The following is a 15,491-nucleotide window of genomic DNA, read 5'->3' as shown; positions in this document are numbered from 1 at the left end:
AGACCCTGGTCTGGCAAAGCCACCAAGTTCTCCTGGGGCTACTTGTGCCTGGAGCTTTGAGATGCCCGATGAGAGCTCGCCTCTGCTTCACCTCTCCCGGAAGGGACAGTGAGTTTTTCTTGAGCTTCTGTGGGTGGCCCGGCCTCTCCCATTTGCTTGGAGAGCCAACCTCAGGCATCCATGCCACCTGAGCCAATGAATCTGCGGGGCCCCAGGAAGCTCTCAAGGCCCTATGACCCCGTAAACACTCAAGGGACATGCCCAGAGATCCTGGAGAGCCACCTTCTCCTCTACAAGCCCAAGACCTCCGCTCCCTGATGTTTCTATGGGCTGTAAGCATTTGGGACTCTTGGGGTTCCATGACTACTCCTCATCGTTGCTATGCGTCTCTTAAAACTAGAATAAAACAATCCCCAAATGCAAGCCTCTTGAAAACATACTGGCTTTAGCAGTCAGAACCTACTCAGAAAGAAAGAGGCCTAGACACCTTTGAGCTGAAGACCCTCAGCTCCACGTACCGGCCGCCTTCCAGAAGGAAGAGGAGGCCAAGGCCAAAGCAACAGTGGCATCGTGTGCCCCCAAAGGAAAAGTGCACATCTTGACGGAGTTGGGCCCAGGCAACTCCATGGACCCCAACGGAAGACATCCTGGCTGGGGGTGAAGTCCCAGTCGGTCTTTGAGCATTTAATTCAGAGAGTTACAAGCCAACAGAACGGTGATACCAATGCGAGGGAGGGAAAGGTTATAGAGATGGATACACTCAATCCTTTAAAGGTGAAATGGGAATCATTTTCTACATTTAATAAAAACATTTTCTCATTTGAGGCTCTGGAAGTCTTGAGTCACATTTTTTTTTTTTACACCCTTCCCCGCCCGCCACCCCTCTAAAATGTCTTAAAACACATGGCTTAACAGTGGCTGCACAGAAAATATACACCCTCAAAGTCTGACTTTCATTTAAATACAAATATACAAAATGTAAACTGAAACAATAGAGAAATTTACAAAACTTTTCTTTAAAAATAATAAAGACAAAATTCAGTTCTAGTTATGACGCTGTTAAAACACGTGCAAGTTGTATCCAATTGGATTTCTATTGCAATGTTCGACAGAGACACAGCCAGTCCACCTTGGCTTGAGGGCCGCCTCCGAACACAGACCTGAGTGGAAATCTCTTTGAGGAACCTGGAGGCTCCCCATCTCGGGGCTGGACGGCCTCCTTCCCCGGCTCCTGGAGGGCTCCCCCGCCTGCCCGCCAGGGCGGAAGCTCCACCGGTCACAAGTCCGCTTCTAAGGAGGAGGGTCTAGGCTGGTCCCACCGTGGGCTTCAGGCCAGAGCTGCAGCTAGCTGCTTCCGGTGGAGTTTGAACTGACATGGTTTGAATTTATGTGATGGTTAAAACTGGTCTTGGAACTGGCTGAACTCTTGGAATTGTTCTGATGCTGGGAGGGGGGTGAGCAGGGAGGAGAGAAAGAGGGAGAGAGAAGGTCAGTCATCGCAGAGTCGAGCCCTGGGGACCTTGCATCACAGGGGCCTCTGAATCTGAACTGGAGGGGAGCTCAGCTGACCGGCTCCCCGCCTTGCTTTCTGCGGCCTTCTGTTCTCCCCCTGCAGACCCAGGTCCGGAGGCCACCCCTTGGGGCAGAGGGCTTTACCTGATTAACAGACGCCCAAGGCAGAGAGGAGGTGGTCCCTCCTATAATATCTATCTACATGGTTAGGCCTGCAGGCCCAGAGTTAGGCTGCCGGGTTCGAATCCTAAATCCGCCACTGCTTAGCTGAGTGACCTTGAGAAAGTGTCTGACTCCCTTGGTTGCCTGGCCCGTGATGTGGGTTAGGAGCCACTTCTGCGCAGGGCTGTTGGGAGACGGAAACAAGGCTGTGTGTGCAAAGGGCTCTAGCAGGTGCCCGGCTTGGGAACCACGAGCTGCTCGCCCTCAGTATCTCTGGCACCCTCTTGGCACCCCCATAGGCGCGGGCCCCTCACGTCACAGAAGAGAGCTGGCGTGTCTGCTCCCTTGGTGGCAGTCGTGGTGCCAGGCACTGTGCTGAGGTCACTGTCCTCCACCTCACTCACCCTGGGCAGCCGGCATCTCCATCCTGATTTTTCATGTGGGCAAACAGAGGCTGGGGCGGGGGTTGGGTTCAATACGCTGCCACCCAACCGAGAAGGGTCAGGGCTGGATTTGAACCTGGGCCGTGAGCTTCCACAGCAAACGCTTGTCCCAGGATCCCGGGCCGTCCTGGGGGGCTTGGCCACTTCGGGAGTGGAGGTCTTTTCTTTCTGGAACTTCAATTTTACTTAATGGAAGCATTTGAAAATTTTGTATATATATATATATATATATATATATATATTTTTTTTTTTTTTTGCGGTACGCGGGCCTCTCACTGTTGTGGCCTCTCCCGTTGCGGAGCACAGGCTCCAGACACGCTGGCTCAGCGGCCATGGCTCACGGACCCAGCCGCTCTGCGGTATGTGGGATCTTCCCGGACTGGGGCATGAACCCGCGTCCCCTGCATCGGCAGGCGGACTCTCAACCACTGCGCCACCAGGAAAGCCCGAAAATTATATTTTTATAGTAGATGGATATGAGTATATTATGGAATAGGAGGTGAAACTCACATGAAGTTTTTAGATAAAACCGCAAACTCAGGCCTCAGTCTGCATTTTCTCTCAGTGTGCCTGATCCGTGCTGCCCGCCCTGTTAGCCCAGATCCTCCGCAAGGGCTCACTCACTGGCTGTGTGACCTTGAGCAAGTTCCTTAACTCCTCTCAGCCTCAGTTTCCTCATCTGTGAAATGGGCTAATGGGAGCACATCCTGGGCTCACACTTCACTAAGATGCCCCAAAGGAGGGATGCAGTGTTGCTTGCTGATGCATCTTAAGTCCTCAGGTAACAGTCTAGCATGGAGTAGGTGCTCAATACATATTGGTGGAATGAATAGTTGAATGAAGGCCTGGGGTTTTGTGAAGATTAAATAAGAGACGCCTTCAAAAAGCACCCAGCACAGTGCCTGGCCCACAGTGGAGTGCCACGAACAGCCACCTCTTCCCTGTTATCTAAGCAGGAGGGAGCTGGGATGCCCGGGGCCTGGGTACAGAGCTGCTGCTACTCCCTTGGGGGGAGGAGGAAAGTAAGGAACCAGGGGCCTCCCAGGCCTCAGGATGGGGCCCTGCCTTCTTGAAGGGCCAGGCCAGGAGGCGGCACTATTGTGGCCATCTTCTTGGTGGCAGGGATGAGGTTAGGGGTCTCTCACTCTAGAAAGCCTGCCGGGTCCTTCCTGGGACATTTCTCCCATGTGGCCCACAGCAACCCTTGATCCAGGGACAGGCTCTGAGGGAAGAATACCTTTTCCTGAGGGCCAAAGTCTCCTCTGGCTGCCAGCTGCAGGGCACAGCATCAAACTACGGGAGCCATGAGGTTCTTTGGGGATCACCTCTCCAGCACCAGATCCCCCTGTTCTTTGTCAAATCTTTACCTACATAACTTGCGTCGTCTTTACAATGGCTCTCGACTAGGGGCGTTTTGTCCCCAGGGCCATTAGGCAGCATCTGGAGACATTTTTTTGGGGGGTGGTGGTACGCGGCCTCTCACTGTTGTGGCCTCTCCCGTTGCGGAGCACAGGCTCTGGACGCGCAGGCTCGGTGGCCATGGCTCACGGGCCCAGCCGATCCGTGGCATGTGGGATCTTCCCGGACCGGGGCACGAACCCATGTCCCCTGCATCGGCAGGCGGACTCTCAACCACTGCGCCACCAGGGAAGTCCTGGAGACATTTTTGATTGACACACGGCAGTGGGTGCTACTGCCATCTACTGGGCGGAGGCTAGGGATGCTGCTAAGTTCCCTCAACGCATAAGTCCCCGCGACAATGAATTAACCCAAAGCATCAGCAGCACCGAGGCTGAGGAACCCTGACGACCGGTTAACTTTGGGCTGGCCCTGCCCCTTCTGCTCTGGGGACCCCATCAGCCAGTGGGTCTCAAGGCACTTCAGACAGGCTGCCTCTCCCTTCCAGGCTGCTGCTGCCCCCAGTCTCCCCAGCCTGCAAGTTGGTCTCAGTTGTCTGGAAGGCTAAGACCTGGGGGGTTCCCAGAGCTGAGGCCAGGACAGCAGGGTTGAGGTGGGAGTGAGGGTCTCACCTGACGCTTGAAGAGCCTCTGGAGCAGCCCTTTCTTCGGCGGTTCTGGAGGGTGGCTTCTGTTCAGGTCCGGCGAGAGGGTACCGTTAGGTCCAAACACATTCAGTTCCTTAAAGCACTCTGTTTCGATCATCTGGAGAAGCCGTCAAAACACGGGTGGTGTCAGGGGCTGCGCTGGTCATCTTGGGTGGACAGGAATCCCAGCAGCCCAGCCCTGGGCGACACTGCCCCGAGCCCGGTCCTGCCAGGCTCTCCGCCCGCCCTCCATCTCACAGGGCAGAGAGCCAGGCAGCAAGGCCCGCCCACCGCCTCTCCCTGACGGCCCTGCAAGCCGCCCTCTCCGAGAAGACAGTAGCCGGCCATGGAGGGCAGCGGCAGGGAAGCGCTCATCTCCCAGCCACGGGACTCACCCCCAGCGCTCCGGACCCTCCCCCTTCCAGCGCTGCAGGCCCACTGCCCCATCACTGCCATCTCACTCGAACCAGCTCGAACTTGCCCCACCTCCAGCCCCCCCGTGCCTCCCACTGCTGCCCCATTTCTCCTGTTTCCCAGCCACGCTTCTCCAGAGAGCCATTGAGACAGGCCTCCTCTTCCCGCCCAGCCAGCTCCTGACCCAGCACCACACCACGCCCCAGTCTGCCCACAGGGACGCCCACCCAGCTGTCCCTCTTCTGCCCTCGTTGCACCCTCCCCTCAGGGTGAAGCTGAGGGCCCCGCCGTGCTCACCTCGCTTTGCCAAGGGATGGGTACGGAGCCCGTGGAGAACTTGGAGTAGAAGTCGTCGTCTGTGTGGTCCAGGTTGACGCCCTTCACGGTGGAGAACTGCTCGATGTCCAGCACGTCCTTGCAGTACACGGCCCGGGGCTGGGAGGGCAGGGCGCTGGTCACCAGGAGCCCTGCCTGTGGCTCTGGTGGGCCCCAGCCAGGCCCGGAGGGTTTTGATGGAGAGCAGCGGGGGTCTCCCAGGGCCACCCCCGCTCCGGGAACCCGGGCTGCCCTTCGCTCAGAGGGGCCAAGGGGCCCCCAGCTGGGGTGAGGAGAGCTCAGGGCCCCTTCCTGCCATCACTGCCCCGCACAGTATGCAACGGGGCGATGTCCCAGGAGGACCTCCCTGGCCCTTCTCGCATCGGAGGCCCGTCAGGGGTGGTAGGTCAGCACACAGGCTCGGCAGCCACACAGACCTGGGCTGGGGTCCCAGCTGTAGTGCTTAGGTGCTCTGTTAAAGTTACATATCCCCTGGAGGCCTCAGTTTCCTCACCTGCAAAATGGGGCAGTCGAGGCACCAGGCCACGGGGCTGTCGTCAGTGCTGCTCTGGCCCTGGCGCCGTAACCATAGTGATCTCTCTCATCTCATCCACCAAACATGCTCTGGGGCAGCCGTGCGGGGACTCACAGAGACAAACCCGCGCCCTGCCCTCTGGGGATTCTAGGTCAGTGGGGGAGGCCTCCCAGGGGCTCTGGGAGCCTGGGATTCTGGAGATGAGGACTTCATAGAAGTGATGATGCCCGGGTGGGTACAGAGAGACCCCCAGACCGGGCAACACCCTGCTACTGGAAGACGGGGGCCACCCCTTGCCCACAGGTCTCAGCCTCTGACCCGGGGCCCAGCACAGGTGTTTAGTGAAGTCGAAGGTCATAAATCAATGCACAGGCTCAGTCTAGGCTGGGGAGGCTACTTACATCTGGAATGAAGGGAGGGTCCAACATCCCGGCTTCTAAGCGCTTGAAATTCATGTTCCTGAAGAAGGGGTGTCTCTTGACCTCTGCTGCCCCTTCCTCCTGGCAGCCCAGCCTCTGCTTTGCATCTTTGGTGAGCAGCTGTGACAGGAGAGCCCCATGAGGACTTGCCCGGGGGACTTTTCCTCCTGCCCAGAGGCCCAAGGGGCAGAGGGGCTTCGGAGAGCTTGTGGTCACCTCCCTTTCACACGAGTGTCCCTGAGCCCTCCCGAACGTCCCTCCTCTCTCCTCCGCAGTGCCTGCGCTACCCCAGGTACCCAGCGGACACTGCCTGCTCAGGCCTCGATTCAGGGTGGCCTCCTGAACCACAGTGTGCTTTGTGGTCCCATGTTCCCAGCATGCTCAGATGCCCGGAACCCCCAGGAGAGCAGGAATCCTGTCTGCTTCTCCAACCCAGCATGCACTAATGTTTGTTGAATTGGTGTTAACTCTTCTGCTCCAGGTAAGCTACAAAGGGCAAGGGCTGGTCAGTGGGTTCTTTCATTCATTTACTCCGTTCATAAGTACATTGTAGACTTGTACCCAGTAGGTCCCGAGAGAGGATGCTAAGGGTCTGGCCTCAGGAAATTCATGTTCAGAGGACCCATCAAGGCAATGCAGATATGACACCATGGTGACAGAGGAACAAGAACTGGCTGCCAGCTGAGGCATCGGGAGGTGTCCTGGGGAAGGGGCGTCTGCGACAGGCTTTCAAAGGTGGGAGCAGATATCGGAGGGACCTGTGGCATCATTAGCAGGGCGGCAGGGACACTCAGGGCGTGTTTGGGGAACACCTGTCTTTGAGTCTGAGAGAAGGATGAGGGAGGTGGGTCGGGGGAAGGGGACTGGTTGGGGAGAGTAATGGACGGTCCTGAAGGGCAGGTCCAGAGGTAGGATTTTAATACAGGTGTAGTGGGGAGACAAGGATGGTTGGGGTAGAGGACTGTCCTCATCACAACCAAAAGGCAGGATGGTTAATAGGAGAGGAAGGGGCTGCAGGAGCAGAGACAGCTGGACGGGAGGAAGGTGTGAATGAAAGAGAGGAAGGGGGGAAGGGGAGGGGCAGGCCCCGGCTGAAGATGGGGCAGGGCCGCCACGTGACCGCAGGGCATCAGTCCCTCCCCACAGTCCCAGTGTCCCCACCCCACTGAGCACTGCACCATAGACGCAGCTGGAATCTACTGTCTGCTTTGAGACTAAAATCAAAGTGGGTGGTCTGCACCTTGGAGGGAGTCCAGCCCTTTCCTTTACCAATACCCTGGCGACCTCTGCATGTGCTCATTTAATCCACATTTATGGCTGCCCTGAGAGCCAGAGGGCAGGGGGGCCTCCTGGGGCCCAGAGTCTGGAGGGGAGGCTTGCTGGGACTGCCCACCCCCCCCAAAACTAAGGAATGAAAGGTGGCAGTGGGGCAAGCACCAGGTCACAGCCTTGAAGGGACTAAGCGATGAGATAGCCACTCACAATGTCACCCTTTGGTCCACCGACCACCCAAGAGTGTTTTGCCCAGTGGGCTGGTGGCTCGGAGCCTCAGCTGCTCTTCTCCTGGGGCTTTGCTCTGCTCTGAGTAATCCCAAGAGGCTGCAGACCCCAAAGCCTGCAGGGGCTGGCCAGACAGATGGCACAAGTGAGAGCAATAAGGTGAGGGGTGGGCTGGGCTGGGTGGGCCGTGCCAGGATGCCCGTCAGCTCCTGCCAGGCAGGGATGCTGGCCAGTGTCCAGGGCTTCTGCTTTTTTTGAGAAGCCAGAAAATCCAGGTTTTTACGTGAATTTGCCCCATTTAAAAATCTTGGCAAGTAACCCACTATTCACCTCTCTCTAAGACACTGTGCAGGCTGAAATAAACACCCACCTACATGCTGCCTGTCTGCAACCTGGGCATCAGGTAGAGAGTTTACACATGTAATATCAGTATAAACCAGAAGTGAGGGGGAGAGATAGTGTGAGCTGAGGTGGATGGGGCAGGCAGAGAGGGCTTCCTGGAGGAGGAAGACTAGCAATGGGCTGGAAGGACCGGAGAGACTGAGAGGGCTACAGGGCCAGTGGGGAAGAACCAGTGCTGGGACTCAGCAGGGGCCTCAGAAAGGTGGGGGCTGAGGTCTGGGCCTAGGTACGACTGGACCCAGGGGACAAGGCAATGAGATACATGCATTTCTGGACACCAGGGGCAGTGAAGAGGGTCTTGTGGCTGCCAAGATGGAATGAGGGACAGAACCTGGGGGCCAGGGACCAGCTTCCTTGCTGTTTGTAGAGAGACTTTCCTCGACAGGTGGGGCTGGAGCTGCCCCGGGCCTCCATGGTCTCCTTACGGTCAGGCCCTGCTGTGTCCTGAGCTGGTGTCCCTTGGTGGTGGCAGCCTGGCTGCCAGACCAGATGGGCTGTGGTTAAGGGCTCAGAAGAAGCCCAAGACCAGAATTCCAAGACCCCAGGGTAAGGAGGCAGAGGAAGGCCAGAGAGCTCCAAAGGTTCTTCTAGCTGAGAGAGACAGGAGACCTTGGTTTGACACGTACACCTACGGACCCAGGTCTGCCTGGAGCCCCAGGCTCAGATGCCACCTTTCCTTCAGTGGCCACCAGGGGACAGCAGAGGAACAGCAGTGCCCCCGGTCCTGGGGCCCCAAAGCCGGGCACCAAAGCCGATGACTGTGGGCAGGGAGGGGGCGCTCTGTGCCTCTCTGTCCTCTCAGCACATCCCATGCTGCTGCTGGACGTTTCTCAAGACCTGCTTCTCTGAATTCCCTGACCTAGGACATTTGGTGATGCTGTGACCTCCTTCTTCCCTTGTCCAGTTGGCTCCCTCTGGACAGATACCTGACTGTGACACAACCAAGTATCCTTGGCACCCCCCAGCCCCCGGCTGTCAATCATCCCTAGGACCCCACATTTCCACGTACCTGCCTTTTGCTGCCCTGCTCCTCTTGCCCCCCGACCCCAGCTCTGGCTGCCGTGACTACCTGTTTTCTCGGAGGTCCCCCAGCTACAGGCTGGCCCAGGCCTGTGGTCCGGGCGTGTGTTTGCTTGTGTACACACCACACCTCCCTGTCTCTCACACATGCCAATGGCAGATCTATGGTTCCTCTTCCTTTGGAAGTGGTCAGATGGCAGCTCTAGCCCAAATCCTTCTTCCCATGCCTCTGTGACGTCAGACCGAGGCTGGTAAGAGGAAGCGGTCACCCAGCAGGCGGACGGCTCCAGGAGGGTGGCCTTCTGGGGGTGGGAACTATGCCAGATGGTTTCTGGGCCCCTAGCAGTGCAGCCTCAGGTTTTCTAGAAGCGGAAACTCTGCTACTTTTCATCAGCTCTCCGGGCCTGCCCTTCTCTGCACTCGAGCCTGGTTTACGCCCATGATTCAGATCTGAGGGTCCGCCGGCCTGTCCGCTGCTCCAGGCGCAGCGCGCTGCAGGGAGAGGAAGGGGATCTGTGGATCCCCGGTGCCCAGAGCCAAGCGCTCAGGCCCCTCCTGTCTCCGAGTGGCTGGTATAAGAGGGCAGCTGCCTGCAGTGGAGGTGCTAGCACAGCTGGGCTAGCACCAGAGGGAGGAGGGCCCTGGGGGGCACAGGTGGGCCTTGGGAGCCTACGAGCCAGGCAGGAAAGGAAGCGGGCCCACCTGGGCCGAGAGGAAGGGCCGCGGTCCAGGGGCGAACTCTCTCCAGCTCCACTTTTTTTTTTTTTTTTTGCGGTACACGGGCCTCTCACTGTTGTGGCCTCTCCCGTTGCGGAGCACAGGCTCCGGACGCGCAGGCTCAGCGGCCATGGCTCACGGGCCCAGCCGCTCCGCGGCATGTGGGACCTTCCCGGACCGGGGCATGAACCCGTGTCCCCTGCATCGGCAGGCGGACTCTCAACCACTGCGCCACCAGGGAAGCCCCCACTTTTTTTTTCTTTAAGATTTTTTTTTGATGTGGACCATTTCTGAAGTCTTCATTGAATTTGTTACAACATTGTTTCTGTTTCATGTTTTGGTTTTCTGGCCGCGAGGCATGTGGGATCCTAGCTCCCCGACCAGGGATCGAACCCACACACCCTGCACCGGCAGGCAAAGTCTTAACCACTGCACCGCCAGGGAAGTCCCCCAGCTCCACTTTTGATGGCTCCTGTCACTCCTTCCTCTATCTGGCTTCCAGCCCCCGAGTCTGGCCCCGTCCACCCAGCCTATGTAAAGGTCATTCCCCGAGTGCGCCCTGCCTGTGGCCAGGTCAAGTTCACTATCCATGGATGCTGTCACACAGGGCCCCAGCAAGTGTGACCAACATTCCATACAGTGGGTGGAAAACTCGAGTATAAGAAACTATCACCACCCCCCACCTGCAGCCCCTGGCCTCAAGCCAGCACCCAGGGGTCCAGAGCTGGAGAGACAGCAGGAGGCCCAAGGTCAAGGGTAGGGGCTGCCTGGATCCCTCTGTGTCTTGGGGGCGAGCCAGGATCAGCCCCTTTCTCCCCATGCTAGCTTCCCCCACAGAGCTGGACGTGAGGGTGTCTCCCATTGTCACGCAGCCCCCTCCCTTATCACAGAGCCGCCCTGCTCCACCCCAGGCTCCCTCCTGGAAGCCTTCACCGCCCGCCCCAGTCCACAGCCTGCTCCTCCAGCCTGGTGGCTTCATCGCCCACACCCTAGCGTGCCCCGATCCTGTCCCCTTCAGCCCATTTGCTGTTCTCGGCTAAGGGCCGGGAGGGGAGCCAGCACTGGACACCAGACCCGGGGCAGCGTCTGGCTCACCGGGAGCTCACCATTTTGCAGATGCACTTGGCCTCCTCGGAGAACTTGTGCGAATATACCTCCTCGGTCTCCAGGACCCGGCGGTCCACCTCCTCCCTCTTCACCTTCTCCTTGCGGCCGCGGAAGGGCGACTGGCCCTCGATCATCTCATAGATGAGGCAGCCCAGACCCCAGTAGTCGGGGCTCAGGCCGTACCTCTGGTTGTTCAGGACCTCTGGAGCTGGGGGCAGAGCAGGGAAGCGAGGAGAGGTGAGAGACAGCTGGTGGCAGGTCAGAGCCCGGGCAGACGGGGCCAGGACTGCGATGTCAACGGGGCCTCGGGACGTCCTGCAGCCAGGAGTGCTGCTGCTGCTCACAGAAGGCCTGGAGCTTGATGGCTCAGACCTCTTCCCTCTGCCAACCCTGGTCTACCAACTGCTGTAAATACCACCTCTTCCTGGGAGCCTGCCCTGGTTGCTCTTTGCTGTGCTCCCAGGACCCTGACTGTGGCTTCAGAAGCCTGACCACAGTGGATGGAAACAACCTGTTCCCTTGATGTCTCCCCCACTAGACTGTGAGCCACCTTATTCCCTGCTGTGTCCGGTGACAGGTACGACGCCTGACACACAGTAGGTGCTGCACACATATTTGTTACAATGAATGGTGTGTCCACCCAAAGTAAAACGATTTTAAATTTAGCTGGAATTCAAATAGCTTCTCTAACATTTTGATAAAATGAATTATAGATTCACCATAGAAATGCAAAAAAGATAGTTTCAGGTCATCAGGCAGGCCACATTCATCCAGGGAGGCAAATGCATCCACACATGTGCTGGTATGCACACAACACTATGTGCTGTGCAGACACTCTGTGCAAGAGGAGAAGACGCAGATGCACAGGCAGACACACACAAAGGTGCACAGATGGACCTATCTACCCATCACCCATCTATCATGCATCCACCCATTTATCTATCCACCCATCCATCCATCTATCCACCCATTTATTAATCCATCCATCCATCCATCATCCATCTGTCATCTATCTATCTATCTATCTACCTATCATCTGTCCATCCATCCCTCAGCATTCACATGGGTAAACATACCCCCAACATACACACAGATATACACCCCAGAGGTCCTCCAATGTCGTGCAACCTGAAAAGGACCCTCGAGCACCAGAGACCAAGTCTAGAACCCTAAGCATGTGTCACTGGCAACAGCCCGGTAGAGGAAAACAAGGTTCCCACACCCCCAGAGCTTTCAGGAGTCCTCTACCTCCTGGTGTGAGTGGGCTTATGAGTGGGAGGTGTGCAGAAGGAAGCCCAGGGAATATCCCTTATTGGCAGGAGCATTCCAGGGGTCGGTGTAGCTCTGGGGCTCTTCCCCGTAGCTCCCGGGATGATGGTCTCAGAGAAGCCTCAGGGGATGCAGCGCAGGGAGCCCGAGGCTGGTCTCTCCTTAGAATGGTACTTGTGACACAGTAGGTGGGGTGCTCCTCTCCTTTCTGGACCCTTCCTAATGATCTCCCCCCTCTCGAGGTCACCCTGAAAGGCTGTCTGCCAACTCAGCAGACCCCTACTCCACCCACCCCCAGGCAGCGCTGCTTGTCAGCTCTGCCACTGACCTTGGGAGGGGCTTGCCCTCCCAAGAGATGTAGCTGGGGCTAGGGGTGGGAGCTGCAGAGCTTAGTGAAGTCAAGTTGCGCCCTGGTGCCCCAATGCTCCCCGAACCCTGGCTAAGACCTCCCACCTCCCAGCATGACTACTTCTAGTTGCACTAAGAGGCCAGTGGCTCTGAGGGTGGGGCTTGGTGAGAGGCCGTGCCTACACTTACCCATGTAGCCGACAGTGCCCACCCGGCCGCGGATCAGGTCTCCCTCCGGGATCTTCACAGCTAGGCCCAGGTCCGAGATCCTAATGTGGCCTGAGGGAGGACAACAGAGTCAATAAGTCCCTGGGATGGTCATGTGGACATCTGGTCTACCCTGGGCAGGGCCCCAGACTTGCCATGGGCCCCTGGCATTTCATCTGTCCTAGAAAGAGTGGTACCAAACCTACCATGGCAGGGTGACTGCAGACCCTTGGGAGAGTCCAGGTGTCAGAGGACAGGGGTAAAATATTACTTTTTCGGAGAAAAACTTAACGATGAAAAGGATGCCTGGATTTGGTTAGACGATTACAGACCTGCCTCATAAAATGCCCTAATGGGCTTCTTGGAAGGCTGATGTCACAAAGTTTAAAATGCCTTGGCCTGATTCTGGGATTGCTTCATGGGAAAATGTAAGAGTCTCCTGACATTTTGCAACAATTTGCTTAAGGGGAAAAATCATAAAGCAATTTGGGAAGCAACTCCCTGTGCTGCCTTTTTGGTCTTTGGGGGTTGTTTTCTCCCTTTGGAGACACTGACACCCAGGCTTAGCAGAGACTGTGGGGAGGCACTGGAGCTCCTGGACCAGGACCGACCCCCAAAGGCAGAGACAACGTGGTGCTGAGAGCTCGCCTCAGTGCTGTCTCTCCTAGTGGCCCAGCTGGCAGGGTCGTGGCCTCATCTGACCCTGCAGGGAGGAACACTACCCTCCTTCCCAGCCTGGACCTCAGCAACGCCCAATGCCAGAGACCCCGCTAGGCTGCAGCTGAGTGGATTCCCCTGGCTCAGTGGCCCCTGACAAAGGCAGGAACGGTAGGGGGCAGGGGAGAGAGCACACAGATTCCAGCCACTGGGCCACAAATCAGTGGTGGGCACAGTTCTGGAACCAGCAAGACCCCCTGCGGGCACTGGGCGCATCCAAAGAGGGGCGGTGGGCCCTGAGCCCACGACAGTATCACATGACAGTATCACAATCAAACCTCTTCGCTTGGCCACGAACAACCTCCCTCCCTCCCTCCCTCTCTCTCTCCCATCAGCCTGGGGCTGCCTGACGTCTGGGGCGTGCTGGCAGGGAGAACTGGTTTCTGGTCTCAACTCCCCACTGATATTGCTGGGTGAGTGACCCTGGCAGGCTGGCTCCTCTGAGCCTCAATCTTATCATCTGTAAAATGGGCACAGGGGTGTCGGCCCTGCCCCCTCTGTAGAGATGAGAAGATCTAGTTAGACAGAAGATGTGACAACCCCTTCCCAGGCACGAGAGGCTGAAGGGTCATGAGGGGCTGCTGTGGTGGCTCCTGTTATCCGTGCATGCGCGCAAACACACAAGGAAATCACAAGGTGACAGACAAGTAATAACGCCCAACACATTCATAGCTGGCTACAGTTGATAAAGCAACTTCTCCTCAAGCTATCCTGTCAGAACCTCACCACCACCCTCCACCGTCTGAAGCAGGCAGGGCAGGACCCACTGTTTCTGTTTCACAAACAAGGAAGATGAGGCGCAGGGAAGCTGGGTGAGAGTTAAGTACTGGCCCAGAGCCTCTGGAATTCTCGACTCCTCACTCACTGCTCGCTCTCTCCCTCTCCTCCCTCTCGGCTGCTTCTTTGCCGGGTGGGAGCTCTGTCCACGCCCTCTGCCCTCCCGTGGACCCCGGGTCAGTGTCTCTGAGTCTCCACTGGGGGAACCCCTGCTCCCTTTGGGTTGCGACGCTCACCTCAGCTGCAGAGCAGAAGGATCCCCGGGCCGCTGCCTGACTTACCGTAATCGTCTAACAGGATATTTTCAGGTTTCAAATCTCTGAAAGGGAAAGATCACCAGCAAGTGAGTGCGGCTGTTCTGGGAGGCAAGGGCACACCAGCATCTGGGTGGGCCCTCGGGCCAACCCGGCCTGAGTGTTTCCTTCCCGACTCTGGGCTCAGGAGGTCTGGTCTCTCTGGGTCAAGACAACCTTGTGCTAACTTCTCTCCCTCCAGTAATTTAAAACAAATGCTGCTTTTTGCCATAGGTGCCTTCCTGACCCTGGAGAGTGACTGAAAAGGAAGTTAGGCAAAGGCTAGTCCTGGCACCTGTCCACACACTGATGGCCCCAGGGCTAAGAACACTTCTGGCTAGAGTGGTGACAGACTCCTCCAGGCCTGAGAAGACCCTGAGGTCTCAGGATGCCTTGAAGGCAGAGCAGGGTCTGGGAATGAAAGAAGTTATTGAGGACAAAGAACCAGCCGCAGGATTGGGGCAGAGGATTGTAAGGGAGAGAACGGTAACCTCCAGGACAAACACCCCCTTTGGGAGGGGGCCCCCAGGAGCGTGGCACATCTCCCAACTCCAGCTGAGCCACAGCCTGGGAGAGAGCACCGCCAGAAGGCACGGCTGTAGACACAGCCACCTCCTCCTGTCCCTAATATCTCTCTTCTCTTTGATGAAATGATTGTGCTCATGTGAAAGGGAACCTCTCCACTCCCACTGGGGGGGGGGGGGGAGGCAGCAGAAGTGTCTGTTTTTATTTTATTTAATTAATTAATTAATTAACTTTTGGCCACGTTGGGTCTTCATTGTGCTGCGCGCAGGCTTTCTCTAGTTGCGGCGAGTGGGGGCTACTCTTCGTTGCAGTGCGCGGGCCACTGCAGTGGCTTCTCTTGTTGCGGAGCACGGGCTCTAGAGCGCAGGCTCAGTAGCTGTGGTGCACGGGCTTAGTTGCTACGCGGCATGTGGGATCTTCCCGGACCAGGGCTCGAACCCGTGTCCCCTGCATTGGCAGGTGGATTCTTAACCACTGCGCCACCAGGGAAGCCCTGGTTTTATTAATAAAAGGTTTTCTCCACGAGTTAAAGAATAACAGGATAGTGTGTGCAACTCAGTTCAGCCATCGGGCAGACGATACATGGCATCTAGATCGAGGATTCGGTTCTCAACCAGCTGGCTTTGTTCATCAAACGGAGGGCAGCTCTCCTCGTGGGGAGCAGTTCCTGTGCCCAAATCCAGTGGTGCAGCGTCACAAAGTGATAACTGGTGTTTGCATGTAGTTATTTATTACGACATACTTTTGTTGCTGTTGTTAACTTGC

General features: G+C 57.0%; 1 protein-coding gene across 1 annotated transcript in view; it reads right to left on the bottom strand.

Annotated features, from left to right (window-relative positions):
• Window positions 1-780: 780 nt before the first annotated feature.
• GRK5 (G protein-coupled receptor kinase 5) overlaps window positions 781-15,491 on the bottom strand; it is a 221,123-nt gene continuing 206,412 nt past the window's right edge. Inside the window, exons 10-16 of the mRNA XM_082673361.1 lie at window positions 14,190-14,227; window positions 12,397-12,486; window positions 10,590-10,798; window positions 5,827-5,964; window positions 4,873-5,010; window positions 4,148-4,279; window positions 781-1,443 (exon numbers count right to left, since the gene is read on the bottom strand). Coding sequence (XP_082529487.1) covers window positions 1,345-1,443; window positions 4,148-4,279; window positions 4,873-5,010; window positions 5,827-5,964; window positions 10,590-10,798; window positions 12,397-12,486; window positions 14,190-14,227 — 844 coding nt within the window. The 3' untranslated portion in view covers window positions 781-1,344. The remainder of the gene's footprint in view (window positions 1,444-4,147; window positions 4,280-4,872; window positions 5,011-5,826; window positions 5,965-10,589; window positions 10,799-12,396; window positions 12,487-14,189; window positions 14,228-15,491) is intronic.

This window comes from Grampus griseus, assembly GCF_964374135.1.
Source record: "Grampus griseus genome assembly, chromosome: 16".
NCBI lineage: Eukaryota > Metazoa > Chordata > Mammalia > Artiodactyla > Delphinidae > Grampus > Grampus griseus.
This window is presented reverse-complemented; position numbering and strand designations above follow the sequence as displayed.